Below are 15,765 nucleotides of genomic sequence, written 5' to 3' on the forward strand. Positions count from 1 at the left end.
CACTCGTAGTATAATCTCAGGTGAGGACGGGGATAGAGGCCGTATAGTGACATCACTGGGGATCACTCGTAGTATAATCTCAGGTGAGGACGGGGATAGAGGCCGTATAGTGACATCACCTGGGAACACTCGTAGTATAATCTCAGGTGAGGACGGGGATAGAGGCCGTATAGTGACATCACCTGGGAACACTCGTAGTATAATCTCAGGTGAGGACGGGGATAGAGGCCGTATAGTGACATCGCTGGGGAACACTCGTAGTATAATCTCAGCTGAGGACGGGGATAGAGGCCGTATAGTGACATCACTGGGGATCATTCGTAGTATAATCTCAGGTGAGGACGGGGATAGAGGCCGTATAGTGACATCACTGGGAAACACTCGTAGTATAATCTCGGCAGAGGACGGGGATAGAGGCCGTATAGTGACATCATGGCCTCGGCGGAGCATGTACAGAAGGATACAGAGCAGCCTGTGTTTCCTCCTGGATGTGACATGCACTGTGCTGGTGGACGATCAGAAGCTGCCAGTGTAAGTCTATGGACGGGTTAGGTTGTACTCAGAGCCTTCCCTATGGAGATCCTGGAGTCTCCAAAAATGTCATGTGAACACGACCCAAGTTTGTGTCGGTAATATTTATAAATGCGTGACCAGTGTAACTACTGTAGGGTCCTGTGGTATACATGTATACAGGGCTGCGTGTATTGGGGGGAGGGGGGCTGTAAGTGATGCCATGTCTGTTGCTGCGGTACTAACTCACGTCCCGTCTATCACATGCTGTCCCTAGGTTACAGCTTCGGCTCTGTCTGCGTGGAGTTTTCCCTCGTGGAAGAGGCCGTCGGATGCATGGAAGCCAACAAGGTTACTTGTCCACCTGTTCAGCGCTGCCCTGGAAAGATGGAGAGGAAGGGAGACAGGGCCACCCTCCTGCGCCCCCGCCAGACCTTCCGCTGGTTTGTGGGTGCAGCTATTTAGCGGCTCCTGACACACTAGTGGAACATCTGCATAACATGTGTATACCCTCTACAGCCCAGTGGGGGCACTCTAGTGCCAGCTCTACTGTGCTGTATGGTCAGGCAGGGAAGCAAAGGGTTAACAGAATGGGGCAGGAAAGGTCTTCATTATCCTGGAGGTCTCTCCTCATTGGTGCCAGGCGCATGAAATGGGCTCCTCAAAATGTCAGGGCTGGACTCGGGAAGCTCCAGGTCTAAATATTGGGAATCAGGACAAAGTGGTCAAAATGTTCCAGACTGAAGCCACTGTGAAGGGTCAGGGGTCCCAGACCCGACCCTTGTACACATGTATGGTGCAGGTGGTCCGAGGCTGGAGAGAGGGGGCCGATTGTGCCAGGGCTGAGTAGTCAAGTGACTGCCCACACACAGGAGGCGGTCTGTGTAGGGGTAAGATTAACATCTAGGGGGGCTGCCATATTGTGCCCAAACATCCAAGTACGGCACAGTAATGTCACTGGGCGTCTGTAGAGCGGCACTCTGAGGGATCCGCTCATGTCCTGGTCTAAAGTGCCCTGGAGTCATCAGGCGTCCTCTTATATCCAGGTCTGTAGTGCAGTGTAGTGACTGGGGGTCCTCTTACATCCAGGTCTATAGTGACTGAGGGTCCTCTCACATCCAGGTCTGTATTGCAGTGTAGTGACTGAGGGTCCTCTCACATCCAGGTCTGTAATTCAGTGTAGTGACTGAGGGTTCTCTCACATCCAGGTCTGTAATTCAGTGTAGTGAACGAGGGTCCTCTCACATCCAGGTCTGTAGTGCAGTGTAGTGACTGAGGGTCCTCTCACATCCAGGTCTATAGTGACTGAGGGTCCTCTTACATCCAGGCCTGTAGTGCAGTGTAGTGACTGAGGGTCCTCTCACATCCAGGTCTGTAGTGCAGTGTAGTGACTGAGGGTCCTCTCAACGGCAGGTCTGTATTGCAGTGTAGTGACTGAGGGTCCTCTCACATCCAGGTCTATAGTGACTGAGGGTCCTCTCACATCCAGGTCTATAGTGACTGAGGGTCCTCTCACATCCAGGTCTATAGTGACTGAGGGTCCTCTCACATCCAGGTCTATAGTGACTGAGGGTCCTCTCACATCCAGGTCTATAGTGACTGAGGGTCCTCTCACATCCAGGTCTATAGTGACTGAGGGTCCTCTCACATCCAGGTCTATAGTGACTGAGGGTCCTCTCACATCCAGGTCTATAGTGACTGAGGGTCCTCTCACATCCAGGTCTATAGTGACTGAGGGTCCTCTCACATCCAGGTCTATAGTGACTGAGGGTCCTCTCACATCCAGGTCTATAGTGACTGAGGGTCCTCTCACATCCAGGTCTATAGTGACTGAGGGTCCTCTCACATCCAGGTCTATAGTGACTGAGGGTCCTCTCACATCCAGGTCTATAGTGACTGAGGGTCCTCTCACATCCAGGTCTGTATTGCAGTGTAGTGACTGGGGGTCCTCTCACATCCAGGTCTGTAGTGACTGAGGGTCCTCTCACATCCAGGTCTATAGTGACTGAGGGTCCTCTCACATCCAGGCCTGTATTGCAGTGTAGTGACTGAGGGTCCTCTCACATCCAGGTCTGTATTGCAGTGTAGTGACTGAGGGTCCTCTCACATCCAGGTCTGTAGTGCAGTGTAGTGACTGGGGGTCCTCTCACATCCAGGTCTGTAGTGACTGGGGGTCCTCTCACATCCAGGTCTGTAGTGACTGAGGGTCCTCTCACATCCAGGTCTATAGTGACTGAGGGTCCTCTCACATCCAGGTCTGTATTGCAGTGTAGTGACTGGGGGTCCTCTCACATCCAGGTCTGTAGTGACTGAGGGTCCTCTCACATCCAGGTCTATAGTGACTGAGGGTCCTCTCACATCCAGGTCTATAGTGACTGAGGGTCCTCTCACATCCAGGTCTATAGTGACTGAGGGTCCTCTCACATCCAGGCCTGTATTGCAGTGTAGTGACTGGGGATCCTCTCACATCCAGGTCTGTATTGCAGTGTAGTGACTGAGGGTCCTCTCACATCCAGGTCTGTATTGCAGTGTAGTGACTGGGGGTCCTCTTACATCCAGGCCTGTAGTGCAGTGTAGTGACTGGGGGTCCTCTCACATCCAGGCCTGTATTGCAGTGTAGTGACTGAGGGTCCTCTCACATCCAGGTCTGTAGTGCAGTGTAGTGACTGGGGGTCCTCTTACATCCAGGTCTATAGTGACCGGGGGTCCTCTTACATCCAGGTCTATAGTGACTGAGGGTCCTCTCACATCCAGGTCTATAGTGACTGAGGGTCCTCTCACATCCAGGTCTATAGTGACTGAGGCCCCCAGCAGACATCGGCTCGTGTTGTTGGGGCTGCAGTTGAGGTGATCTATTCCCCTTTCACCCCTGAATGGCGGCACCGTCCATAAAGTTGTGCCCCATGTGCCGCCATATGGTTCCTCCATTATGCTGCATGTTCTTTGTGAATCTGTGTATTGTGAATGGAGTCTCCTTCGGATGCATATCCTCAGGAGAGGGGAGGGGGTTAGCCTGTAATGATGTAGGCAGCGGCTGCGTAGTCCTGGGGTCACATGTTCGGTGGGAGGGGGATAGCAGGCGCTAGGTTAGAGTGCCCCCTCGTGGTCAGGCCTGAGTTCCGTAATATGAATGACAAGTACGTGCACCTCGTACAGTCCTGATGGGGGTAGTAATACAGAGATGTGCAGGACATCCCAAGGGTGCACATAGTGGTTGTCCTGCTGCATCCATCTCTGCTTCCTGTCCAGGGACTGAAAAACCTTTCCTCATACAATAAATCTCACAGCTGATGGTTTGTTACAGTTGCCACATCTGTGAACATAACCGCAGACCGATACATTATAGCAAACAGGACTGCTATTGTAACAAAGCATCTGCTGTCAGCAAGCAGAGTCCATAAAATGATCACACTGTAGCTTTCTCTTACCTGATGGCTTTACTTACATAGGACTGCAGGTTTGTCTGCTCTGTATCCTCCTGGCGTCCTCTTGCTCTGCGTTATCTCCTGGCACATACTTGATAGAGGGGCCCGCGGGGGGCTCCACCCGTCCTGCAGATAGAGGGGCCCGCGGGGGCTGATAGAGGGGCCCTTTTCACTCTGTTTCATTGCAGCCAATTGATAAGATCAAAACGTTCTTCTGCCCCGCAGTGTGCGCGCCTGCCCCCGGCTCAGACACAGGGATTCCATCGGTCTTCTTTACCACTCACAAAGGCACTTCTCCCATGATTGCTTAGTTTGTTTGGACGGCTAGGTTGAGGAAGAGTTGTGTTCGTCCTAAACTTCTTCCATGTAAGGATTATGGAGGCCACTGTGCTCTTAGAAACCTGAAGAGCTGCAGAAATTCTTTTGTAAGCTTGACCACATCTGTGCACTGACACAATTCGGTCTCTGTGCTTCTTGGGCAGTTCCTTAGACCTCATGATTCTCATGCGCTCTTACATGCTCACAGGTGTGAGCTTTTCTTCAAGTCCAATCAGTTTAATTAAACACGACTGGACCCCAATGAAGGAGTAGAACCATCTAATGGAGGATCAGAAGGAAATGAATACTTAACACAAGGTGATTTTTCAGTTTTTCTTGTTAAATAATTAGTAAAAATATCTACATTTCTGTTTTTCCCATCAGGAGGGCACATTACTAAGCAAAGGAGAGTTTTTTGATCTTACCAATTGGTTGCAATGTGATACATTTAAAGGGGCCTGAATACTTTCTGTACGCACTGTATGAGGGGCAGAGGTGCGTCCGCCTTCTGTCCATCAGACTCTGTCCAAGGAATCTATCCTGTTCCTGTGTTGTGCCAGTCCTCTGAGGGGCAGTGCCGCTGTCTTGTCCCTTTATAGGAGCAGCCTCACTGTTCTTTCCTTGTGCACTGTGTGCAGCTCAGACATCCTCATTTCACAGCCGCCCTCCCCCGTGTGCTGGGAGCGCAGTGCCTCGTCCTGCCCCCCCCCCTTCGTGTCCTGGGAGCACCGCGCCCCGTCCTGCCCCCCTCCCCCGTGTCCTGGGAGCACCGCGCCTCGTCCTGGCCCCCTCCCCCGTGTCCTGGGAGCACCGCGCCTCGTCCTGCCCCCCTCCCCCGTGTCCTGGGAGCACCGCGCCTCGTCCTGCCCCCCTCCCCCGTGTCCTGGGAGCACCGCGCCTCGTCCTGCCCCCTCCCCCGTGTCCTGGGAGCACCGCGCCTCGTCCTGCCCCCCTCCCCCGTGTCCTGGGAGCACCGCGCCTCGTCCTGCCCCCCTCCCCCGTGTCCTGGGAGCACCGCGCCTCGTCCTGCCCCCCTCCCCCGTGTCCTGGGAGCACCGCGCCTCGTCCTGCCCCCCTCCCCCGTGTCCTGGGAGCACCGCGCCTCGTCCTGCCCCCCTCCCCCGTGTCCTGGGAGCACCGCGCCTCGTCCTGCCCCCCTCCCCCGTGTCCTGGGAGCACCGCGCCTCGTCCTGCCCCCCTCCCCCGTGTCCTGGGAGCACCGCGCCTCGTCCTGCCCCCTCCCCCGTGTCCTGGGAGCACCGCGCCTCGTCCTGCCCCCCTCCCCCGTGTCCTGGGAGCACCGCGCCTCGTCCTGCCCCCTCCCCCGTGTCCTGGGAGCACCGCGCCTCGTCCTGCCCCCCTCCCCCGTGTCCTGGGAGCACCGCGCCTCGTCCTGCCCCCCTCCCCCGTGTCCTGGGAGCACCGCGCCTCGTCCTGCCCCCCTCCCCCGTGTCCTGGGAGCACCGCGCCTCGTCCTGCCCCCCTCCCCCGTGTCCTGGGAGCACCGCGCCTCGTCCTGCCCCCCTCCCCCGTGTCCTGGGAGCACCGCGCCTCGTCCTGCCCCCCTCCCCCGTGTCCTGGGAGCACCGCGCCTCGTCCTGCCCCCCTCCCCCGTGTCCTGGGAGCACCGCGCCTCGTCCTGCCCCCCTCCCCCGTGTCCTGGGAGCACCGCGCCTGGTCCGGCCCCCCCCTCCCCCGTGTCCTGGGAGCGCCGCGCCTTGTCCAGCACCCCTCCCTCCCCCGCTATCCCCCAAACCTTGTGCTGGGAGCGGCACACCTGGTCCTGCCCCCCCCCCCCCCGATGTTTTTGACTTTCACGTATTTCTTTTTATTTTTAGGGCGTCCTACATTTTAGAGGGAAAAAGGTCAATCTGAAGTATATCCCAAATACAGACCGGTGGAGCTGTCAGCAGGTGGGTGCTGTGCCCGGGGCGGTGGGGCTGAGGCTGGGTGCTTTCTGATTCCTCTCACCCTCTTTGCTTGTGTTTTCACAGTGTAACGTGGCAAATGTCTTATCTAAGGAGCGGTGCTGGCAGTGCAGTGCGCTCCGGGCAGGTAAGTCACCCCCAGGGCAGTCCTGTATCTCACAATATAAAAGTGACTGGAAGTGACAGTATATTGTCCGCTGTTCTGTGTAGGGTCTGACCACTTACCTGTGCGAGATCCCCTGAAAGATGCCAAGACGCCGCCCTTCCTAACCTCACGACGCGCCAAGAAACGCCCAGCCAAGCAGAGTCCCTCCACCCACAGCCCCGACAGGAAGAAGAGTCCCAACACCGCCAAAGGTGGAAAGCCAGCCGAGTCCGAGAGCGCCAGTAAGTAGGGCGAGCGCCAGCAAGTGGGGCGAGCGCCAGCAAGTGGGGCGAGCGCCAGCAAGTGGGGCGAGCGCCAGCAAGTGGGGCGAGCGCCAGCAAGTGGGGCGAGCGCCAGCAAGTGGGGCGAGCGCCGGCGAGCGCCAGCAAGTGGGTCCTGTCCTGGCTCCATCTATGAGACACACGAGAGTTGCAGCCGCTCCTCAGGAGTCTCTTGTCTGTCCGCAGCCGTTATCATCAGAGGCATTGGTGTGAACACGACCCCAGAGAGTGTGGTGAAGGCGCTCTGCCCCTACGTGCAGCTGTCTACACGCAAGGTCCGCATCATGAAGAACCGTAAGAGCGACCACCGGGGATTCGGCTTCATTGACCTCAAGAATCACAAGGTACCAAAGAATCACGGAGCAACTGTAGATCCTGACCTCCCCTGTGACCTGTGTGTGTGTGCGCGTCTCTCCCCTGTGACCTGTGTGTGTGTGTGCGCGTCTCTCCCCTGTGACCTGTGTGTGTGTGTGCGCGCCTCTCCCCTGTGACCTGTGTGTGTGTGCGCGCCTCTCCCCTGTGACCTGTGTGTGTGTGCGCGCCTCTCCCCTGTGACCTGTGTGTGTGTGTGTGTGTGTGTGTGCGCGCCTCTCCCCTGTGACCTGTGTGTGTGTGTGTGTGTGTGTGTGCGCGCCTCTCCCCTGTGACCTGTGTGTGTGTGTGCGCGCCTCTCCCCTGTGACCTGTGTGTGTGTGCGCGCCTCTCCCCTGTGACCTGTGTGTGTGTGCGCGCCTCTCCCCTGTGACCTGTGTGTGTGTGCGCGTCTCTCCCCTGTGACCTGTGTGTGTGTGCGCGTCTCTCCCTGTGACCTGTGTGTGTGTGCGCGTCTCTCCCCTGTGACCTGTGTGTGTGTGCGCGTCTCTCCCCTGTGACCTGTGTGTGTGTGCGCGTCTCTCCCCTGTGACCTGTGTGTGTGTGTGTGCGCGCCTCTCCCCTGTGACCTGTGTGTGTGTGCGCGCCTCTCCCCTGTGACCTGTGTGTGTGTGCGCGTCTCTCCCCTGTGACCTGTGTGTGTGTGCGTGTCTCTCCCCTGTGACCTGTGTGTGTGTGCGCGCCTCTCCCCTGTGACCTGTGTGTGTGTGTGTGCGCGTCTCTCCCCTGTGACCTGTGTGTGTGTGTGCGCGTCTCTCCCCTGTGACCTGTGTGTGTGTGCGCGTCTCTCCCCTGTGACCTGTGTGTGTGTGCGCGTCTCTCCCCTGTGACCTGTGTGTGTGTGTGTGCGCGTCTCTCCCCTGTGACCTGTGTGTGTGTGTGTGCGCGTCTCTCCCCTGTGACCTGTGTGTGTGTGTGTGTGTGTGTGTGTGTGCGCGTCTCTCCCCTGTGACCTGTGTGTGTGTGTGTGCGCGCGTCTCTCCCCTGTGACCTGTGTGTGTGTGCGCGTCTCTCCCCTGTGACCTGTGTGTGTGTGTGCGCGTCTCTCCCCTGTGACCTGTGTGTGTGTGTGTGTGCGCGCCTCTCCCCTGTGACCTGTGTGTGTGTGTGCGTGTCTCTCCCCTGTGACCTGTGTGTGTGTGCGCGTCTCTCCCCTGTGACCTGTGTGTGTGTGCGCGCCTCTCCCCTGTGACCTGTGTGTGTGTGTGTGCGCGCCTCTCCCCTGTGACCTGTGTGTGTGTGTGTGTGTGCGCGTCTCTCCCCTGTGACCTGTGTGTGTGTGTGTGCGCGTCTCTCCCCTGTGACCTGTGTGTGTGTGCGCGTCTCTCCCCTGTGACCTGTGTGTGTGTGCGCGCCTCTCCCCTGTGACCTGTGTGTGTGTGTGTGCGCGCCTCTCCCCTGTGACCTGTGTGTGTGTGTGTGTGTGCGCGTCTCTCCCTGTGACCTGTGTGTGTGTGTGTGCGCGTCTCTCCCCTGTGACCTGTGTGTGTGTGTGCGCGTCTCTCCCCTGTGACCTGTGTGTGTGTGTGCGCCCCTCTCTCTCCCCTGTGACCTGTGTGTGTGTGCGCGTCTCTCCCCTGTGACCTGTGTGTGTGTGTGCGCGCCTCTCCCCTGTGACCTGTGTGTGTGCGCGTCTCTCCCCTGTGACCTGTGTGTGTGTGTGCGCGTCTCTCCCCTGTGACCTGTGTGTGTGTGCGTGCGCGCCTCTCCCCTGTGACCTGTGTGTGTGTGTGTGTGCGCGTCTCTCCCCTGTGACCTGTGTGTGTGCGTGCGCGTCTCTCCCCTGTGACCTGTGTGTGTGTGTGCGCGTCTCTCCCCTGTGACCTGTGTGTGTGTGTGCGCGTCTCTCCCCTGTGACCTGTGTGTGTGTGTGTGTGCGCGTCTCTCCCCTGTGACCTGTGTGTGTGCGTGCGCGTCTCTCCCCTGTGACCTGTGTGTGTGTGTGCGCGTCTCTCCCCTGTGACCTGTGTGTGTGTGTGCGCGCCTCTCCCCTGTGACCTGTGTGTGTGTGCGTGTCTCTCCCCTGTGACCTGTGTGTGTGTGCGTGTCTCTCCCCTGTGACCTGTGTGTGTGTGTGCGCGTCTCTCCCCTGTGACCTGTGTGTGTGTGTGCGCGTCTCTCCCCTGTGACCTGTGTGTGTGCGTGCACGTCTCTCCCCTGTGACCTGTGTGTGTGTGTGCGCGTCTCTCCCCTGTGACCTGTGTGTGTGTGCGCGTCTCTCCCCTGTGACCTGTGTGTGTGTGCGCGTCTCTCCCCTGTGACCTGTGTGTGTGTGCGTGTCTCTCCCCTGTGACCTGTGTGTGTGTGCGCGTCTCTCCCCTGTGACCTGTGTGTGTGTGCGCGTCTCTCCCCTGTGACCTGTGTGTGTGTGCGTGTCTCTCCCCTGTGACCTGTGTGTGTGTGCGCGTCTCTCCCCTGTGACCTGTGTGTGTGTGTGCGCGTCTCTCCCCTGTGACCTGTGTGTGTGTGTGCGCGTCTCTCCCCTGTGACCTGTGTGTGTGTGCGCGTCTCTCCCCTGTGACCTGTGTGTGTGTGTGCGCGTCTCTCCCCTGTGACCTGTGTGTGTGCGTGCGCGTCTCTCCCATGTGACCTGTGTGTGTGCGTGCGCGTCTCTCCCCTGTGACCTGTGTGTGTGTGCGCGCCTCTCCCCTGTGACCTGTGTGTGTGTGCGTGTCTCTCCCCTGTGACCTGTGTGTGTGTGCGTGTCTCTCCCCTGTGACCTGTGTGTGTGTGTGCGCGTCTCTCCCCTGTGACCTGTGTGTGTGCGTGCGCGTCTCTCCCCTGTGACCTGTGTGTGTGCGTGCGCGTCTCTCCCCTGTGACCTGTGTGTGTGTGTGCGCGTCTCTCCCCTGTGACCTGTGTGTGTGTGCGCGTCTCTCCCCTGTGACCTGTGTGTGTGTGCGCGTCTCTCCCCTGTGACCTGTGTGTGTGTGCGTGTCTCTCCCCTGTGACCTGTGTGTGTGTGCGCGTCTCTCCCCTGTGACCTGTGTGTGTGTGCGTGTCTCTCCCCTGTGACCTGTGTGTGTGTGTGCGTGTCTCTCCCCTGTGACCTGTGTGTGTGTGCGCGTCTCTCCCCTGTGACCTGTGTGTGTGTGTGCGCGTCTCTCCCCTGTGACCTGTGTGTGTGTGCGTGTCTCTCCCCTGTGACCTGTGTGTGTGTGCGCGTCTCTCCCCTGTGACCTGTGTGTGTGTGCGTGTCTCTCCCCTGTGACCTGTGTGTGTGTGCGTGTCTCTCCCCTGTGACCTGTGTGTGTGTGTGCGCGTCTCTCCCCTGTGACCTGTGTGTGTGTGCGCGTCTCTCCCCTGTGACCTGTGTGTGTGTGCGCGTCTCTCCCCTGTGACCTGTGTGTGTGTGCGCGCCTCTCCCCTGTGACCTGTGTGTGTGTGTGTGCGCGCCTCTCCCCTGTGACCTGTGTGTGTGTGTGTGTGTGCGCGTCTCTCCCCTGTGACCTGTGTGTGTGTGTGTGCGCGTCTCTCCCCTGTGACCTGTGTGTGTGTGTGTGCGCGTCTCTCCCCTGTGACCTGTGTGTGTGTGTGCGCCCCTCTCTCTCCCCTGTGACCTGTGTGTGTGTGCGCGTCTCTCCCCTGTGACCTGTGTGTGTGTGTGCGCGCCTCTCCCCTGTGACCTGTGTGTGTGCGCGTCTCTCCCCTGTGACCTGTGTGTGTGTGTGCGCGTCTCTCCCCTGTGACCTGTGTGTGTGTGCGTGCGCGCCTCTCCCCTGTGACCTGTGTGTGTGTGTGTGTGTGCGCGTCTCTCCCCTGTGACCTGTGTGTGTGCGTGCGCGTCTCTCCCCTGTGACCTGTGTGTGTGTGTGCGCGTCTCTCCCCTGTGACCTGTGTGTGTGCGTGCGCGTCTCTCCCCTGTGACCTGTGTGTGTGTGTGCGCGTCTCTCCCCTGTGACCTGTGTGTGTGTGCGCGTCTCTCCCCTGTGACCTGTGTGTGTGTGCGCGTCTCTCCCCTGTGACCTTTGTGCGTGCGCTCCTCTCCCCTGTGACCTGTGTGTGTGTGTGCGCGTCTCTCCCCTGTGACCTGTGTGTGTGTGTGCGCGTCTCTCCCATGTGACCTGTGTGTGTGCGTGCGCGTCTCTCCCCTGTGACCTGTGTGTGTGTGCGCGCCTCTCCCCTGTGACCTGTGTGTGTGTGCGTGTCTCTCCCCTGTGACCTGTGTGTGTGTGCGTGTCTCTCCCCTGTGACCTGTGTGTGTGTGTGCGTGTCTCTCCCCTGTGACCTGTGTGTGTGTGTGCGCGTCTCTCCCCTGTGACCTGTGTGTGTGTGTGCGCGTCTCTCCCCTGTGACCTGTGTGTGTGCGTGCACGTCTCTCCCCTGTGACCTGTGTGTGTGTGTGCGCGTCTCTCCCCTGTGACCTGTGTGTGTGTGCGCGTCTCTCCCCTGTGACCTGTGTGTGTGTGTGCGCGTCTCTCCCCTGTGACCTGTGTGTGTGTGTGCGCGCCTCTCCCCTGTGACCTGTGTGTGTGTGCGCTCCTCTCCCCTGTGACCTGTGTGTGTGTGCGCGCGCCTCTCCCCTGTGACCTGTGTGTGTGTGTGTGTGTGCGCGCGCCTCTCCCCTGTGACCTGTGTGTGTGTGTGTGCGCGTCTCTCCCCCTGTGACCTGTGTGTGTGTGTGCGCCCCTCTCTCTCCCCTGTGACCTGTGTGTGTGTGTGCGCGTCTCTCCCCTGTGACCTGTGTGTGTGTGTGCGCGTCTCTCCCCTGTGACCTGTGTGTGTGTGTGCGCCCCTCTCTCTCCCCTGTGACCTGTGTGTGTGTGTGCGCGTCTCTCCCCTGTGACCTGTGTGTGTGTGTGCGCGTCTCTCCCCTGTGACCTGTGTGTGTGTGTGCGCCCCTCTCTCTCCCCTGTGACCTGTGTGTGTGTGTGCGCCCCTCTCTCTCCCTGTGACCTGTGTGTGTGTGTGCGCGTCTCTCCCCTGTGACCTGTGTGTGTGTGTGCGCGTCTCTCCCTGTGACCTGTGTGTGTGTGTGTGCGCGTCTCTCCCCTGTGACCTGTGTGTGCGCGTCTCTCCCCTGTGACCTGTGTGTGCGCGTCTCTCCCCTGTGACCTGTGTGTGCGCGTCTCTCCCCTGTGACCTGTGTGTGCGCGTCTCTCCCCTGTGACCTGTGTGTGCGCGTCTCTCCCCTGTGACCTGTGTGTGTGTGCGCTCCTCTCCCCTGTGACCTGTGTGTGTGTGTGCGCGCCTCTCCCCTGTGACCTGTGTGTGTGCGCGCGTCTCTCCCCTGTGACCTGTGTGTGTGTGTGCGCGTCTCTCCCCTGTGACCTGTGTGTGTGTGCGTGCGCGCCTCTCCCCTGTGACCTGTGTGTGTGCGTGCGCGTCTCTCCCCTGTGACCTGTGTGTGTGTGTGCGCGTCTCTCCCCTGTGACCTGTGTGTGTGTGTGTGCGCGTCTCTCCCCTGTGACCTGTGTGTGTGTGTGCGCGTCTCTCCCCTGTGACCTGTGTGTGTGTGTGCGCGTCTCTCCCCTGTGACCTGTGTGTGTGTGTGCGCGTCTCTCCCCTGTGACCTGTGTGTGTGTGTGTGTGTGTGTGTGTCTCTCCCCTGTGACCTGTGTGTGTGTGCGTGTCTCTCCCCTGTGACCTGTGTGTGTGTGTGCGCGTCTCTCCCCTGTGACCTGTGTGTGTGTGTGTGTGTGTGCGCGTCTCTCCCCTGTGACCTGTGTGTGTGCGTGCGCGTCTCTCCCCTGTGACCTGTGTGTGTGTGTGCGCGTCTCTCCCCTGTGACCTGTGTGTGTGTGCGCGCCTCTCCCCTGTGACCTGTGTGTGTGTGTGTGCGCGCCTCTCCCCTGTGACCTGTGTGTGTGTGTGTGTGTGTTGCGCGTCTCTCCCCTGTGACCTGTGTGTGTGTGTGTGCGCGTCTCTCCCCTGTGACCTGTGTGTGTGTGTGTGCGCGTCTCTCCCCTGTGACCTGTGTGTGTGTGTGCGCCCCTCTCTCTCCCCTGTGACCTGTGTGTGTGTGTGTGTGCGCGTCTCTCCCCTGTGACCTGTGTGTGTGTGTGCGCGTCTCTCCCCTGTGACCTGTGTGTGTGTGTGCGCGTCTCTCCCTGTGACCTGTGTGTGTGTGTGCGCGTCTCTCCCCTGTGACCTGTGTGTGTGTGTGCGCGTCTCTCCCCTGTGACCTGTGACCTGTGTGTGTGCGTGCGCGTCTCTCCCCTGTGACCTGTGTGTGTGTGTGCGCCCCTCTCTCTCCCCTGTGACCTGTGTGTGTGTGTGTGTGCGCGTCTCTCCCCTGTGACCTGTGTGTGTGTGTGTGCGCGTCTCTCCCCTGTGACCTGTGTGTGTGTGTGCGCGTCTCTCCCCTGTGACCTGTGTGTGGTGTGCGCGTCTCTCCCCTGTGACCTGTGTGTGTGTGTGCGCGTCTCTCCCCTGTGACCTGTGTGTGTGCGTGCGCGTCTCTCCCCTGTGACCTGTGTGTGTGTGCGCGCCTCTCCCCTGTGACCTGTGTGTGTGTGCGTGTCTCTCCCCTGTGACCTGTGTGTGTGTGCGTGTCTCTCCCCTGTGACCTGTGTGTGTGTGTGCGCGTCTCTCCCCTGTGACCTGTGTGTGTGTGTGCGCGTCTCTCCCCTGTGACCTGTGTGTGTGCGTGCACGTCTCTCCCTGTGACCTGTGTGTGTGTGTGCGCGCGTCTCTCCCCTGTGACCTGTGTGTGTGTGCGTGTCTCTCCCCTGTGACCTGTGTGTGTGTGCGCGTCTCTCCCCTGTGACCTGTGTGTGTGTGTGCGCGCCTCTCCCCTGTGACCTGTGTGTGTGTGCTCTCCTCTCCCCTGTGACCTGTGTGTGTGTGTGCGCGCCTCTCCCCTGTGACCTGTGTGTGTGTGTGTGCGCGCGCCTCTCCCCTGTGACCTGTGTGTGTGTGTGTGCGCGTCTCTCCCCTGTGACCTGTGTGTGTGTGTGTGCGCGTCTCTCCCCTGTGACCTGTGTGTGTGTGTGCGCCCCTCTCTCTCCCCTGTGACCTGTGTGTGTGCGTGCGCGTCTCTCCCCTGTGACCTGTGTGTGTGTGTGTGCGTGTCTCTCCCTGTGACCTGTGTGTGTGTGTGTGCGTGTCTCTCCCCTGTGACCTGTGTGTGTGTGCGCGTCTCTCCCCTGTGACCTGTGTGTGTGTGTGTGTGCGCCCCTCTCTCTCCCTGTGACCTGTGTGTGTGTGTGCGCGTCTCTCCCCTGTGACCTGTGTGTGTGTGTGCGCGTCTCTCCCCTGTGACCTGTGTGTGTGTGTGCGCGCCTCTCTCTCCCCTGTGACCTGTGTGTGTGTGTGCGCCCTCTCTCTCCCCTGTGACCTGTGTGTGTGTGTGTGCGCGTCTCTCCCCTGTGACCTGTGTGTGTGTGTGTGCGCGTCTCTCCCCTGTGACCTGTGTGTGTGTGTGTGCGCGTCTCTCCCCTGTGACCTGTGTGTGCGCGTCTCTCCCCTGTGACCTGTGTTGGTGTCGCGTCTCTCCCCTGTGACCTGTGTGTGTGTGTGCGCGTCTCTCCCCTGTGACCTGTGTGTGTGTGTGCGCGCCTCTCCCCTGTGACCTGTGTGTGTGTGTGCGCGTCTCTCCCCCTGTGACCTGTGTGTGTGTGTGCGCGTCTCTCCCCTGTGACCTGTGTGTGTGTGCGTGCGCGCCTCTCCCCTGTGACCTGTGTGTGTGTGTGCGCGTCTCTCCCCTGTGACCTGTGTGTGTGCGTGCGCGTCTCTCCCCTGTGACCTGTGTGTGTGTGTGCGCGTCTCTCCCCTGTGACCTGTGTGTGTGTGTGTTGGCGTGCTCTCCCCTGTGACCTGTGTGTGTGTGCGCGTCTCTCCCCTGTGACCTGTGTGTGTGTGTGCGCGTCTCTCCCCTGTGACCTGTGTGTGTGTGTGTGTGTGTGTGTCTCTCCCCTGTGACCTGTGTGTGTGTGTGCGTGTCTCTCCCCTGTGACCTGTGTGTGTGTGTGCGCGTCTCTCCCCTGTGACCTGTGTGTGTGTGTGCGCGTCTCTCCCCTGTGACCTGTGTGTGTGCGTGCGCGTCTCTCCCCTGTGACCTGTGTGTGTGTGTGTGCGCGTCTCTCCCCTGTGACCTGTGTGTGTGTGTGTGTGTGTGCGTGTCTCTCCCCTGTGACCTGTGTGTGTGTGCGCGTCTCTCCCCTGTGACCTGTGTGTGTGTGTGTGCGCGTCTCTCCCCTGTGACCTGTGTGTGTGTGTGCGCGTCTCTCCCCTGTGACCTGTGTGTGTGTGTGCGCGTCTCTCCCCTGTGACCTGTGTGTGTGTGTGCGTCTCTCTCCCCTGTGACCTGTGTGTGTGTGTGCGCGCCTCTCCCCTGTGACCTGTGTGTGTGTGCGCTCCTCTCCCCTGTGACCTGTGTGTGTGTGTGTGCGCGCCTCTCCCCTGTGACCTGTGTGTGTGTGTGTGCGCGTCTCTCCCTGTGACCTGTGTGTGTGTGTGTGCGCGTCTCTCCCCTGTGACCTGTGTGTGTGTGTGTGCGCGTCTCTCCCCTGTGACCTGTGTGTGTGTGCGCGTCTCTCCCCTGTGACCTGTGTGTGTGTGTGCGCGTCTCTCCCCTGTGACCTGTGTGTGTGTGTGCGCCCCTCTCTCTCCCCTGTGACCTGTGTGTGTGTGTGCGCCCCTCTCTCTCCCCTGTGACCTGTGTGTGTGTGCGCGTCTCTCCCCTGTGACCTGTGTGTGTGTGTGCGCGTCTCTCCCCTGTGACCTGTGTGTGTGTGTGCGCGTCTCTCCCTGTGACCTGTGTGTGTGTGTGCGCGTCTCTCCCCTGTGACCTGTGGTGCGCGTCTCTCCCCTGTGACCTGTGTGTGTGTGCGCTCCTCTCCCCT

General features: G+C 59.6%; 1 protein-coding gene across 1 annotated transcript in view; it reads left to right on the forward strand.

Annotated features, from left to right (window-relative positions):
- LOC140108774 (uncharacterized) overlaps positions 1-6,951 on the forward strand; it is a gene marked incomplete at its 3' end in the record, with an annotated part of 12,548 nt that extends 5,597 nt beyond the window's left edge. The window contains exons 6-10 of the mRNA XM_072131947.1: positions 788-861; positions 6,092-6,166; positions 6,248-6,308; positions 6,392-6,568; positions 6,794-6,951. Coding sequence (XP_071988048.1) covers positions 788-861; positions 6,092-6,166; positions 6,248-6,308; positions 6,392-6,568; positions 6,794-6,951 — 545 coding nt within the window. The remainder of the gene's footprint in view (positions 1-787; positions 862-6,091; positions 6,167-6,247; positions 6,309-6,391; positions 6,569-6,793) is intronic.
- Positions 6,952-15,765: the final 8,814 nt, after the last annotated feature.

Source organism: Engystomops pustulosus, unplaced genomic scaffold (genome assembly GCF_040894005.1).
Source record: "Engystomops pustulosus unplaced genomic scaffold, aEngPut4.maternal MAT_SCAFFOLD_181, whole genome shotgun sequence".
NCBI classification, from domain to species: Eukaryota; Metazoa; Chordata; class Amphibia; order Anura; family Leptodactylidae; genus Engystomops; species Engystomops pustulosus.